Source organism: Pollachius pollachius (assembly GCF_949987615.1).
Source record: "Pollachius pollachius genome assembly, chromosome: 6".
Lineage (NCBI taxonomy): Eukaryota > Metazoa > Chordata > Actinopteri > Gadiformes > Gadidae > Pollachius > Pollachius pollachius.
In genome coordinates, this window is record NC_136939.1 from 1,085,927 (window position 1) to 1,098,426 (window position 12,500).

The following is a 12,500-nucleotide window of genomic DNA, read 5'->3' on the forward strand; positions in this document are numbered from 1 at the left end:
TGCAGTCCGTCCATCCCCCCATCCCGCCGGCGGGAGGAGTTCTCCTTCCCTGCCGGTCGGAGGAGCAGCGCAGCGCTCCTGCTGAGATCGATGCGATCCGATTCCTCAGATACCCCCAGACAAATGGCTCCTGGGGACAGCGGCCGTAAACAAGCAGCACGCAAACAAACAAACAGAGTAACCAAGACGACCGCCGGAGAGGGGAGCAGCTGTGTTTGGCTCCCTCCTCTTCCTCCCAGGAGGAGGAGGGAGCTGTGTGAGGAGTCACGTCTGTGTTCTTCTCCTCCCACCCTGGAGGAGGATGGAGCCCACGTCTGTGTCCTCCTCACAGAGCCCAGGAGGAAGAGGAGGAGGAGGAGGAGGAGTCAGGTCTGTGTCCTCCTCACAGAGCCCAGGAGGAGGAGGAGGAGGAGGAGGAGGAGGAGGAGGAGGAGTCACGTTGCCTCCAAACACAGAACGATCAACTGACAGATGGTCACAGGGGGACACCCATTTGCATCTAATATTAACCTCCTCCTCCTCCTCCTCCTCCCTCCTCCTCTCAACATTCTCCCCCTCTTCTTTTTCCTGCTCCTTCTCCTCCTCCTCCATCTCCTCTCCAGTTTGTGTGTGTGTGTGTGTGTGTGTGTGTGTATGTGGGTGGATTCAGGAACATATACCACTCACCCTTCTCAACACCAGAGCTCCTATTATGGGCTTTCACGCGTCAGGGTTTGTGTTGGCCAATAAAAGATAAGACACACTTCATTAATCCATAGGATTCCTGTGGGGGTGCAGCTGACGCTGATATAACCTTAAAGAGTAAGTTGCAGTCTGCACACACAGGCTCTCATACAGGCGAAGAAAACACTCACTGGTTCAGCGTTCACCTGGACTCTGCATCCCCCCTTACCCCCCCCCCCACACTCCTCGTACGCACTTGATGTATGTCGTACGTCCTGGCACTAAAAAGTAGTACTTAGCATCATGTAGCATCTTCCCCTAGCTATCTCTGTTGTACACGGGGAACAGGCTAACCTAGTGATGGTTAGTTCTTGGCACCAGGTTCTATGAACGTCCTTACTGTACCGACTGCGATATATCGTTGTTTCTCTTCTTCTGACAAATGTGCTTAATGTAAGTCTCGTTGTTTGAAAGCGTCTGCTGAACGCCCTGAATGTCCGCCCTGAGCCCGGCGCGGCCCAGCGGCCCCGAGCGCTGGGGAACAACACCACCGACCCCTACAGGGCGTGTCCTCCAACGAGGACGGGTATTTTAGTTCTGCAAGGTGTAGTCCTAATGGCCGCGCTCAACACCGGGGCGCTAACTCCCAGTCACCCTTCACCGAACCCGGTAGGGCGACGGCACCACCGCACGGACCGCTCCTCTGAACCGACCGGCCGCTTAGCAAACGCTTTTACCGGACGTACAGTGAATACAGATCCACGGCATGAATTAGTGATCAGGGAGGGACGGGGGTGTGGGGGGGCCCTCGGCAACCATCAGGGCCGGCTGTGGACACGGGGATCAAACCCGGTCCCTTTAGGCAGGGAGTCGAACACACCCTGAGCACGACGCTTCCACCGCTAACAGGGCTTTGATGGAGCAGGGAAACAAAGTATTTCGAGAGCTATAGGAGTTGCATCAAACTGCGACCAGGGCAGGTTCTTCAACGTATGCTTCAGACATCAAACGCAGATATGAGGCTACGGAAGTCCCGAGGAATTCCCCCAGCGTGAATAGCACCGTTTGAAATTAGGCATCAATGTCGAGTGGATAACGTTTTGCCTCTTAGCAGAAAAGCCCAACGAAGGGAAACTCTGGCTGTGTTCTGCAGTCCATGAGGAACGTTCTGCTAATCATAGCTGCTAATGAACAGCTAACCTAGCAAAGAAATGGCTAACTAGCTGCTTTATTCGCTTAAAAATGATCTATGAATGATTTACCAGATCCAATTCATCCAACGGGTTTCTTATGACAATGCTCTTTGATTGAGGAATCTTTGTGACATCACTGCCACTATCACTTCTAATTAAAATGCAACAAATCAACTCCAGCTTCTAATTAGCCCTTTCAAGCTGGCCCAGGGTGTGATAGGCCCGCTTAGTGCTACCGGTATCACCAATTAAACCCTTGTTAACGAGTGTATCGCTCCTTATTGTTAATTAACGCCTCCAGAATTGCCTCTTGTTTCTAAGAAATGTCCTGGAATGTACGCTGGGGAAATAAATATCAGATTGGCCCGATGTAATTTAATTTAATACATTTGTTGTGTTGTTGCTATAAATGTTCAATAATAATTAATACAATTAATTACATTTTCAGTTTTCAACAATTGTGACCATTCAGAACTATTTGAATAATAATTCTCCTAGTTCACGGAATGCTAGCATGTCCGCAGCGTGACGTTAGCTTCCATCTGCCCCCTCGTACCCAGAATGATTTCAAAGAACTGATATCTTTCCTGGTACAGTATGCCGGGGTCATGTTTGTTTCACGGAAACGGTTTATTTTTCAATCTGTCTGCGGGCAGAACCTCGCTAATCCCTGCGGGCTCCCCCCCCCCTCCCTACCCCCACGCACCACATCATGTCTCCTCACATAATCCCACTCAAGATGGCCGCCATGATAAGCCGCGCCACCGCCGCTAATACCTTATGTAACGCTAGGAGGAGCCATTCAATTAGAGTCTAAAACACATCATGTGTGGGGGCAGGTTGGTGATTACTGTGTGCTACGAACGGACTGGACTGTCGATACCAGTGCAGCTATTCACATATTTAGATCAACACACACGTAAACAACAAATGACAGTGATACATACTACTACTGTTTCTGCAACAAATACTACTACTAGTACGACTACTACTGCTATACTACTAATGCCGCTGCTGCTACCGTTACTACTACTGCTACTTCTACTACTGCAAAACTATTACTACTACTACTACTATACTACTACTACTATACTGCTATGATACTAATGCTATTACTGCAGTACTACGATGACGACCATGATTACATCAACTAACACCACCACCGCTGCTACTGCAGCGTGGTTGATAGTCTGTGGTTGAATGTCGTGGTTGAGGGTTAGTCATTAGGTAAATCCCATTCAAAAGGTTCCAGGTTCGAACCCCAAAGTCCCTAGCCTCCCTGTAGACCTCCTTGAGCAAGGTGCCCCCTTCCCCTCCCTGCTCCTCCGGCAACATCGGGTAAAAGCGGCTGGTCTTAAAGTACTATGGCTCTATGGCACTGCTCAGCAGTGAACACATTACACCTTAGCTCATACTTTCATTCGTCCTTCCGTCTTAACATTCCTCTGCTCTGCATTCAGAGTCATTCCAAGTCTGTCTGTGGCTGTGTGTGTGTGTGTGTGTGTGTGTGTGTGTGTGCATTCATGCCTGTGTGTGTGTGTGTGTTTCTGTGTGTGTATGTATGTGCATGCATGTGTGTGCCTGCGTGCATGCATTTGTGTGTGTGTGAATGCATGCATGCATTTGTGTGTGTGTGTGTGTGTGTGTGCATGCATGTGTGTGTGTGTGCATCCGTGCATGTTTGCCTGCGTGCGTGTAATTTCCTGCGTGCGTACGTGCGTGCAAGTCGATGCGTGAGTGTCAGTGCGTGTGTGCGTGCGTGGCATGTGTGCCTGCGAGTGGATGCGTGTGCATGTCGATGCGTGAGTGTCAGTGTGTGCGTGCGTGCTTGGCGGTGCGTGCGTGCGAGCGTGCCTCCCTGCGAGGCGGGCAGCAGTGGGCGAACATCAAGGTACACGGAGACGGTGGAGGCCAACACCATGAGGTGAGTTAAAGACGCTCCTCCCCTGGCCTACATGGAGGAGACAGCTGTGATGGAAGCTTCCCACATCTTAACCCCAAGGACACACCGGCAGTCTCGCACTCTCGCTCTGTCTTTCCCACACTCCCACACGCCCGCGCCCAGGCTCGCACACACACACACACACACACACACACACACACACACACACACAAGCACACACACTTCGGTGAATTCCTGTGTCCTTGCTAAAAATACAGAAATACACGGTCGTTTTGAAGTTGCTTAATGAGCCATGAAAGGATTGATGAGGTGTCAGTCGGTCGTATTGTTTAAGTATTGTTGAGAATAATAAAGACGGTTGTAGCCTTGTTATGTAATGCCCTTATTTTTCTCTTCCCTTCAGAAATACGCACACATGTACTTATTTATGGACTGCATACATTTCAAGTTCTACGATCGATCTAAAACTGATCTCTGTTATCTTATCTGTGTTGGATCTCTGGAAAAGGAATTCAGTCTCGCTTGACTAAAGCAAACATGTATTTATGTGAGGACATTTCAAACGATGCAGAAGCAAACCACAAACATTAAACACACACACACGCACAAACACACAGAAGCACATGCAAACACACACAATCACACACAAACACACACCAGCACTCAAACGCACACAACACAAACACACCCAAACACACACAAATTCACCCAAACACACACACACGCACACACACAACCGGACTCTCAAACACACACAAATACACGCACAAACACAGACAGTGTCTCTAATCCCAAACACTTTCCTGGTCTCTGAATATTTCATGGTTTGTTTTGTTTATCTTTTGGAGGAGCGATGATGAGACTGTAGATTCTGTCAGATTAGATTAGATTCGTGTCTGGAGCACAGAGAGCTCTCTCCTGCTCCCACTCCTCACTCCTCCTAATCCCTCAGATTAGCAGCCCAACCCTAATCTGCCCCAAATTAGTTTTTATTCATTTCCCGTGGAAAACGAGGAGGAGAAATATAGCAGGGCAGAAATAAATTGATGTGAGATTGGATGTCACAGAACGGGCTAATCTGGTATTTAAATATCCCCGTCTCCCTAGCTCCACGTTCCCCCCTCGTTCACGCCGCTCTGATACTCGACAAATGACTTTGGAATCGGGTTATAGCGCGGCGCCCCCTCCCTGGCAGAGGATTACGCTGCCACAACAAAAGACCCAAGTCCCCCCGATGATGATAGCGCTGGTTTATGTGTGTTTATATGGGCAGCTATCGAGAGGAAATCCTGTTTCTGTCACATCCTCGAGTGCTTTCAGAGTGCAGCGGCGCTGGGGGTGGGGACGGACGGACGGACGGAGGGCGGGGGGCGGGGATAAACCAACAGACCGCCTCGCCGCCGCTCACGGCCTCAGAGTCCCGGGGGGGGGAGGGTGGACCTGCACCCCCCCGCCTGTTCTTAAAGGGCAGTCCTTGGATCTTGGTCACACACCGACTGTACCGGGGCTGGATGGTATCGGAGAGAACCAGCACCCAAAACCTGCTCAAGGTCCTCGACGACATCAGATGAGTCATGGACTAAACGGCACTATAGTGCAGTGGTGAGGATGTACCCAGCAGAAATGTACTGGGTTTGATTCCCAATTTCTGCAGTCAAACTTGTAGGCCCCCAATTGATGACCTGTCTCTCTACTCTCTTAACCCCTACCTGCTCCTTAATGACCTGTCTCTCTACTGTCTAACCCCTACCTGCTCCTTAATGACCTGTCTCTGTACTGTCTAACCCCTACCTGCTCCTTAATGACCTGTCTCTGTACTGTCTAACCCCTACCTGCTCCTTAACGACCTGTCTCTGTACTGTCTAACCCCTACCTGCTCCTTAATGACCTGTCTCTGTACTGTCTAACCCCTACCTGCTCCTTAACGACCTGTCTCTGTACTGTCTAACCCCTACCTGCTCCTTAACGACCTGTCTCTGTACTGTCTAACCCCTACCTGCTCCTTATTGACCTGTCTCTGTACTGTCTAACCCCTACCTGCTCCTTAATGACCTGTCTCTGTACTGTCTAACCCCTACCAGCTCCTTAATGACCTGTCTCTGTACTGTCTAACCCCTACCTGCTCCTTAATGACCTGTCTCTGTACTGTCTAACCCCTAGATGCTCCTTAATGACCTGTCTCTGAACTGTCTAACCCCTAGATGCTCCTTAATGACCTGTCTCTGTACTGTCTAACCCCTACCTGCCACTTAAAGCCCTGTATCAGGATTCATTGTTAGCAGCTCTCGATAAAAGTGTCAGATTAATATCCAAATAATATATAGAACACATATGTTTGAGTCTACATTATACACATACATATTTTCACACTCTCACCCATTCCGGTGTAACGTGCATCATATTCACCTATTCATATAGTTGGAGCTTTGGTGTCTCATGAGGTCAAACCTAACCTCAGAATCATCACCGGCGTAGAGGAGGGAAGCACACATCCGGTATGAAACACCCTACGGGCGGCTAGTGAAGAGCACTCTGCTCTCTGAGCACCCATCGTTATATCCCTCAGACATTTCACCGCTTTCAATCCGCTGTTCGTTTCAGCTCTCGGCGCCTGATGGAAACATTCGGGTGGAAAGATGCCGCAGGTTTGACGCCACCTCCACCCGAGGCCTGGGTGACGAGGGCCTGGAGGGAATACTGAAAAGAATACGGCAGGTCTGGATAGAGGGGATACTCAGGGGTGAAACGAGCCCCGGGACCGTTGGGCGACTTCCACCGTGAAATGTGCGGCGATATTGTGCACGGAGCATAAACAATGTTCAGACTTTCAAATTAGAGCGCTTGTATAACGCTTCGAACGGCCGTGACGGCCAGCGCGGACGGGGGCGCGACCTTGTCTGTTAGCGCCTGAAGACGATTAGCTGCGAGATGCGGCGTGTTTGCATTGAAGGTCTAAAGTATTTAAGGGCTTTGCTGTTCACGCCATTCGCATCATTTCTCCGATGGAATGTAGGCCTGTCTTAGCTTCCGATTTCACGGCGAAGCACGCGAGGGCTTTTTATAGACGGTATCGATGTTTGTGTGAGTTTTGATCTGTTGTGCACCGATTCATAATCCATCAGCATCTCAGCGAGGGGAGAGGAAGCCAGGAGCACCACGCGCAACGGCCGGTCGGAGAACGGCGAGTGACCCCGCGCCCATGTGGTTCTCACATGAGCGTTTGGTCTGAGCAGGCTTCCACGTTTCAGTGTGTGTACCGGGTTGTTCACTATTGGTGAGTGTGGATCGATTAACGATACATGAGAAGGTTGTACACACACAGACGCACGCACAAAGGCACGAACGCATGTACACACACACACACACACACACACACACACGCACATACGGCCACTCAGAACAGCAAGTTAATTACCGGCAAATAGTCTTAATAGCCAATATAATGAGAATAATAATGGCCTCCCTTTGCCAAGGTTAATGAGAAGCTGAACCGTTGTCATGGATATTAGAACTGTTATTGCGGTTGGCACGCACAGCCGCACGTTGTCAACGGAGACACAATGAGAGAGGTTTACTTTAAGAGTCCTGTCAACGTGGGAACCCAGGGGCCGAAAGACAGAGGGGACAGAGGAGACAGACAGAGGAGACAGACAGAGGAGACAGACAGAGGAGACAGACAGAGAGGACAGGCAGAGGAGACAGACAGAGGGGACAGAGGAGACAGACAGAGGAGACAGACAGAGGGGACAGACAGAGGAGACAGAGGAGACAGAGGAGACAGACAGAGGAGACAGACAGAGGAGACAGACAGAGAGGACAGAGGAGACAGACAGAGGAGACAGAGGAGATAGACAGAGGGGACAGACAGAGGAGACAGACAGAGGAGACAGACAGAGGAGACAGAGGAGACAGAGGAGAGAGACAGAGGACAGAGGGGACAGAGGAGACAGACAGAGGAGACAGACAGAGGAGACAGACAGATGAGACAGAGGACAGAGGAGACAGAGGAGACAGAGGAGAGAGGACAGAGGAGAGAGGAGACAGAGGAGAGAGGAGACAGAGGACAGAAGAGACAGAGGACACAGAGGAGACAGAGGAGACAGAGGAGAGAGGAGACAGAGGACAGAGGGGACAGAGGACAGAGGGGAGAGGAGACAGGGGGAGAGGAGAGAGGAGACAGAGGACAGAGGGGAGAGGAGACAAAGGGGACAGAGGAGACAGAGGAGACAGAGGACAGAGGAGACAGAGGACAGAGGAGAGAGGAGACAGAGGAGACAGAGGACAGAGGAGAGAGGAGACAGAGGAGACAGACAGAGGGGACAGAGGGGAGAGGAGACAGAGGACAGAGGGGAGAGGAGACAGAGGAGAGAGGACAGAGGGGAGAGGAGACAGAGGACAGAGGACAGAGGAGACAGAGGACACAGAGGAGAGAGGAGACAGAGGACAGATGGGACAGAGGACAGAGGAGACAGAGGACACAGAGGAGAGAGGAGACAGAGGACAGATGGGACAGAGGACAGAGGGGACAGAGGACAGAGGACAGAGGAGAGAGGAGACAGAGGACAGAGGACAGAGGAGACAGATGACAGAGGACAGAGGGAACAGAGGACAGAGGGGACAGAGGACAGAGGACAGAGGACAGAGGAGTTTCAGCTGCTGCTTATAGAGGACAGGAAGAGAGGGGACAGACACACAGACAGATCGGATATTGACGAGATGTGACACACAGACGTGCAGACGAGATGAGACATTGACACTTGCTCATCGGGACTTTCATACATCGACTAAAAGTTCAACCAAGGTCAAAGGTCAAAGATTAAAGGTCAACGTCAGAGGTCAAAGGTGAAACGTCCCTGAAGAAAGACCCTGTATCTATGAGGACAAACAGTCCCCCCTCCTGTGATGGGGGACACTAACTACCTCCCCCTCCCCCCATCTCACATCCACCTCCCTCCCCACCCTTCTCCCCTCCCTCCCTGTCGAAACCTGTTCCCTCAGCAGACAGCCAAAACCCGCACACCTCCTGTCAATCACACCTTGACAGACTCTGACCTTGCTCTCTCCATTGTTAGAAATAATTTAAATCGACCGGCCCCCCTGACACCTCCCACCCTCCCCCCCGGCCCGGTGGCCCACGGCGACGGGCTGATGAACACCATCGATCACATCCATGGATCGGTTATCAACCAGGCGTTAGGGAGCGACATCATCGATGTGAGCGTATTTATAGTTCATCCCAAGACGACGCAGGATGTGAGGTCGCTGAGGCAGGAAGTGGTGAGACGTAACAATAAGACATAGATTAATGCGTGTATCATATCTCGATCTGTTCCATAGATACACATTCATATCGATATGTATCTGTATCATAAGGTCCCCCTGCCGCCTGTCCCAGTGTTCCCCAGGTTATGTAAGCGGAGGAATGCCTTTGTTTGACAGCGGCGATATCTAAGTGGTGTTTAATTAATCAGCCCCCGTCCATATTTCATCAGGCTGGATAACGAGTGTGCAGCAGACGACGTGCGTTAGCATGTCTGCGCCGTGTTTTCATCTGAGTGCTAGCAGGAAGTTACCCTTTTAGTGTCCTATCAAACTTTAAAACGCCAGAGCACCCACGACGCTACGTAGCACTGTAGCGTGCGCTACGCTAGTGGGTGCTATGCAGCGCGCTTGTGGACGCTAGTGGACGCTAGGTAGCGCTAGTGGAGACTACACTAAGCAGCAATAGGGGACACTAGCGAACGCTACGCAGCGCTAGGGGATGCTACTTAGCGCAAGTGGACGCTACGCAGCGCTAGGGGATGCTACGTAGAGCTAGCGGTCACGTGATGAGTCACTCAAAACACACTCACACACATCAGTCTGTGCGTGCGTCAAGTACACGCTCTCACGCCTACGTGCTGGAATGCATGATGTGAACTAATGCTGTCTGGTTGTCTTATAGGCTACTGGTGATGGTGATGAAGAGCCTTTCTCTCTCTCTCTCTCTCTCTCTCTCTCTCAGGTAGGGGTTAGAAAGTACAGAGACAGGTCATTAAGGAGCAGGTAGGGGTTAGACAGTACAGAGACAGGTCGTTAAGGAGCAGGTAGGGGTTAGACAGTACAGAGACAGGTCATTAAGGAGCAGGTAGGGGTTAGACAGTACAGAGACAGGTCATTAAGGAGCAGGTAGGGGTTAGACAGTACAGAGACAGGTCGTTAAGGAACAGGTAGGGGTTAGACAGTACAGAGACAGGTCGTTAAGGAGCAGGTAGGGGTTAGACAGTACAGAGACAGGTCATTAAGGAGCAGGTAGGGGTTAGACAGTACAGAGACAGGTCATTAAGGAGCAGGTAGGGGTTAGACAGTACAGAGACAGGTCATTAAGGAGCAGGTAGGGGTTAGACAGTACAGAGACAGGTCATTAAGGAGCAGGTAGGGGTTAGACAGTACAGAGACAGGTCATTAAGGAGCAGGTAGGGGTTAGACAGTACAGAGACAGGTCATTAAGGAGCAGGTAGGGGTTAGACAGTACAGAGACAGGTCATTAAGGAGCAGGTAGGGGTTAGACAGTACAGAGACAGGTCATTAAGGAGCAGGTAGGATTGAACCCCGAACCCCAGGACTCCGACTACCTACCCCCGTCTCTCAGACCACGTCCCCCATTTCAGGAATCAGGACGATGATGACCAGAGACCAGCGAGGGAGGAGACGGCAGGGAGAGCAAAATGGAAGCTATTGGCCAGGAGACACACACACGCACACAAACACACGCACACATACACACACCCCTCAGCCATGCAGCCGTTACCAGCAGCTGCTGCTGCCTTGCGTTTATGCATGCACGTCAGTTTGCACGTGTATGCTTACGTGCATGCGTGTGCGTCTGTTTGTGCGTGGTTATGTTAATGTGTGTGTTTGTGTGTCTCTTGGTTGTCCGCGGCGGTGATGCTGATAAGAAGCCTAGTGCTGCTGTTCCATTAGAGAAGATAGAGAACTGTCATAATCTGAACCCAAACCCTCTCCCTCCCTCCCTCTCTCTCTCTCTCCCTCCCTCCCTCCCACTCTCCCTCCCTCCCTCTCTCTCTCTCTCTCTCTCTCTCTCTCTCTCTCCCCCTCCCTCTCTTTCTCTCTCCCTCCCCCCCTCCCTCTCTCTTTCCCGCCCTCCCTCCCTCCCTCGCTCTCCCCCTCTTGCTCACCCTCTAACTCTCTCGCTCTCTCTCTCCCCCCCTCTCTCTCTCTCCCATGCTCTTCCTCTCTATCACTCACCCTCTAACACTCTCACTCTCTCTCTCTCCCTAGCTCTCTTGTCTGACTCAGTGGGGGCATTTAAAAAGACGAGGAGGGGAGGAGGGGAAGGAGGGGAGGAGAGGGATTCTGCAACAAGAGAATAAACAGTGCCTTCCATTAGCGTTCATCTGAAAAGTGTCTGTCACCCGTCACCCCCCCCATGCCGCTCATCTTCCTCCCGTTCCCCAGTCAAGCTCATTCTCACACAGCCTCCCTCCTCCCTCCCCCCCCCTCTCTCCCCCCCCCCCCCCTCTCTCTCTCTCCCCCCCTCTCTCTCTCGCCCTCCCACGCTCTCTCTTTTCCTAGCTCTCTCATGAATGTCACCTCTACTGAGGGTGGCTGGCTGCTGGAATTCACGCACCCTTACTCTCACAACCACAAGCTGACTTTGGATCGCAGGGAGGGAGGGAGGGAGGGAGGGAGGGAGGGGAGTGAGAGAGGGAGGAGAGGGAGGGAGGGAGGGAGGAGAGGGAGGGAGGGAGGCAGGACTTCGGCGAGCTGGAGGAAACGGAGAGTGCCATCGGAGGCAGAAGACGATTCTCCCTCTGCCTGTCTCCGCGGTCGGTTCTCCTGGCTTTGTTCTCACCGCGCGTCCCCCCAGCGTTCCTCCGCTGCCTCTGGATCTACGACAACCGGAGCGCCCGTTGGATCCGGCGCCTCTCCCCCCTGGCTTCTACATTTAAATGGGAAGCAAAGTTGGATCTCTATGGACGGCTCAGTCGGTGACAGCCAGCCCGGATGCCCCGGCGTTCCTGTGTGCCTCTTAGCCCCACGCACCATGGCACTCCTCCTCAGCTCTCGAGTTTTTATATGTAAAAGACTTTGACTCGTCCTCCTGTCCTCCAGGTTAGATAGCCTATAGGTATTTTTGTAACATTCAACTTGAACTTTGTTAGGGTTTTTTTCTTTGTGCACGGCTCGCGCACGCGGACACGAGCGGTAAGGAGGGATAGAGATAATCGTGTGTGTGTACGTGTGAATATGTTCGGCAAAGCGGCTTCGACCGACGCGACCCCGACGAAATCTAGCTCCGCGAGCGGCGGTCCCAGCGCCTCGCTCTCCGTCCCCGTCGGAGGCTCCTGAGCCCCCACCTTCCTCCGCCTCCTCTCCCCCGCCGCGGGTAGCTCCCCCCCCTGCCCGGTCCCCAGGACTCCGCCGACACCGCCGACACCCCCCCTCCAGCTCTCCTCCTCCGGGACCCCCCTGACCTTCGCCGCGGTAGCGCCCGGCGCTCCGCCACAGCCGGCGGGCGGAGGAAGAGGCAGCGGGGCCGCTCTGGGCCCGACCCCACCCCCCCTCCCCGACGCCGCGAGGGGGGGAAGATGGCAGCCCTCGCCAGCTCTCTGATCAGACAGAAGCGTGCGGTGAAGGAGGACCAGACAAACCGCCCTGTGGTCAACAAGCGCAAGCCTTGCCCCAAGAGCAACAAGTCGCTGTGCCAGAAGCAGATTCTCGTGCTCATCTCCAAGGTC

The 12,500-nt window shown here is 52.4% G+C and overlaps 1 protein-coding gene across 1 annotated transcript in view; it reads left to right on the forward strand.

Annotated features, from left to right (window-relative positions):
- Positions 1 to 12,350: 12,350 nt before the first annotated feature.
- fgf11b (fibroblast growth factor 11b) overlaps positions 12,351 to 12,500 on the forward strand; it is a gene marked incomplete at both ends in the record, with an annotated part of 46,084 nt that continues 45,934 nt past the window's right edge. Inside the window, one exon of the mRNA XM_079738438.1 lies at positions 12,351 to 12,500. This exon is cut by the window's right edge and continues 43 nt beyond it. Coding sequence (XP_079594564.1) covers positions 12,351 to 12,500 — 150 coding nt within the window.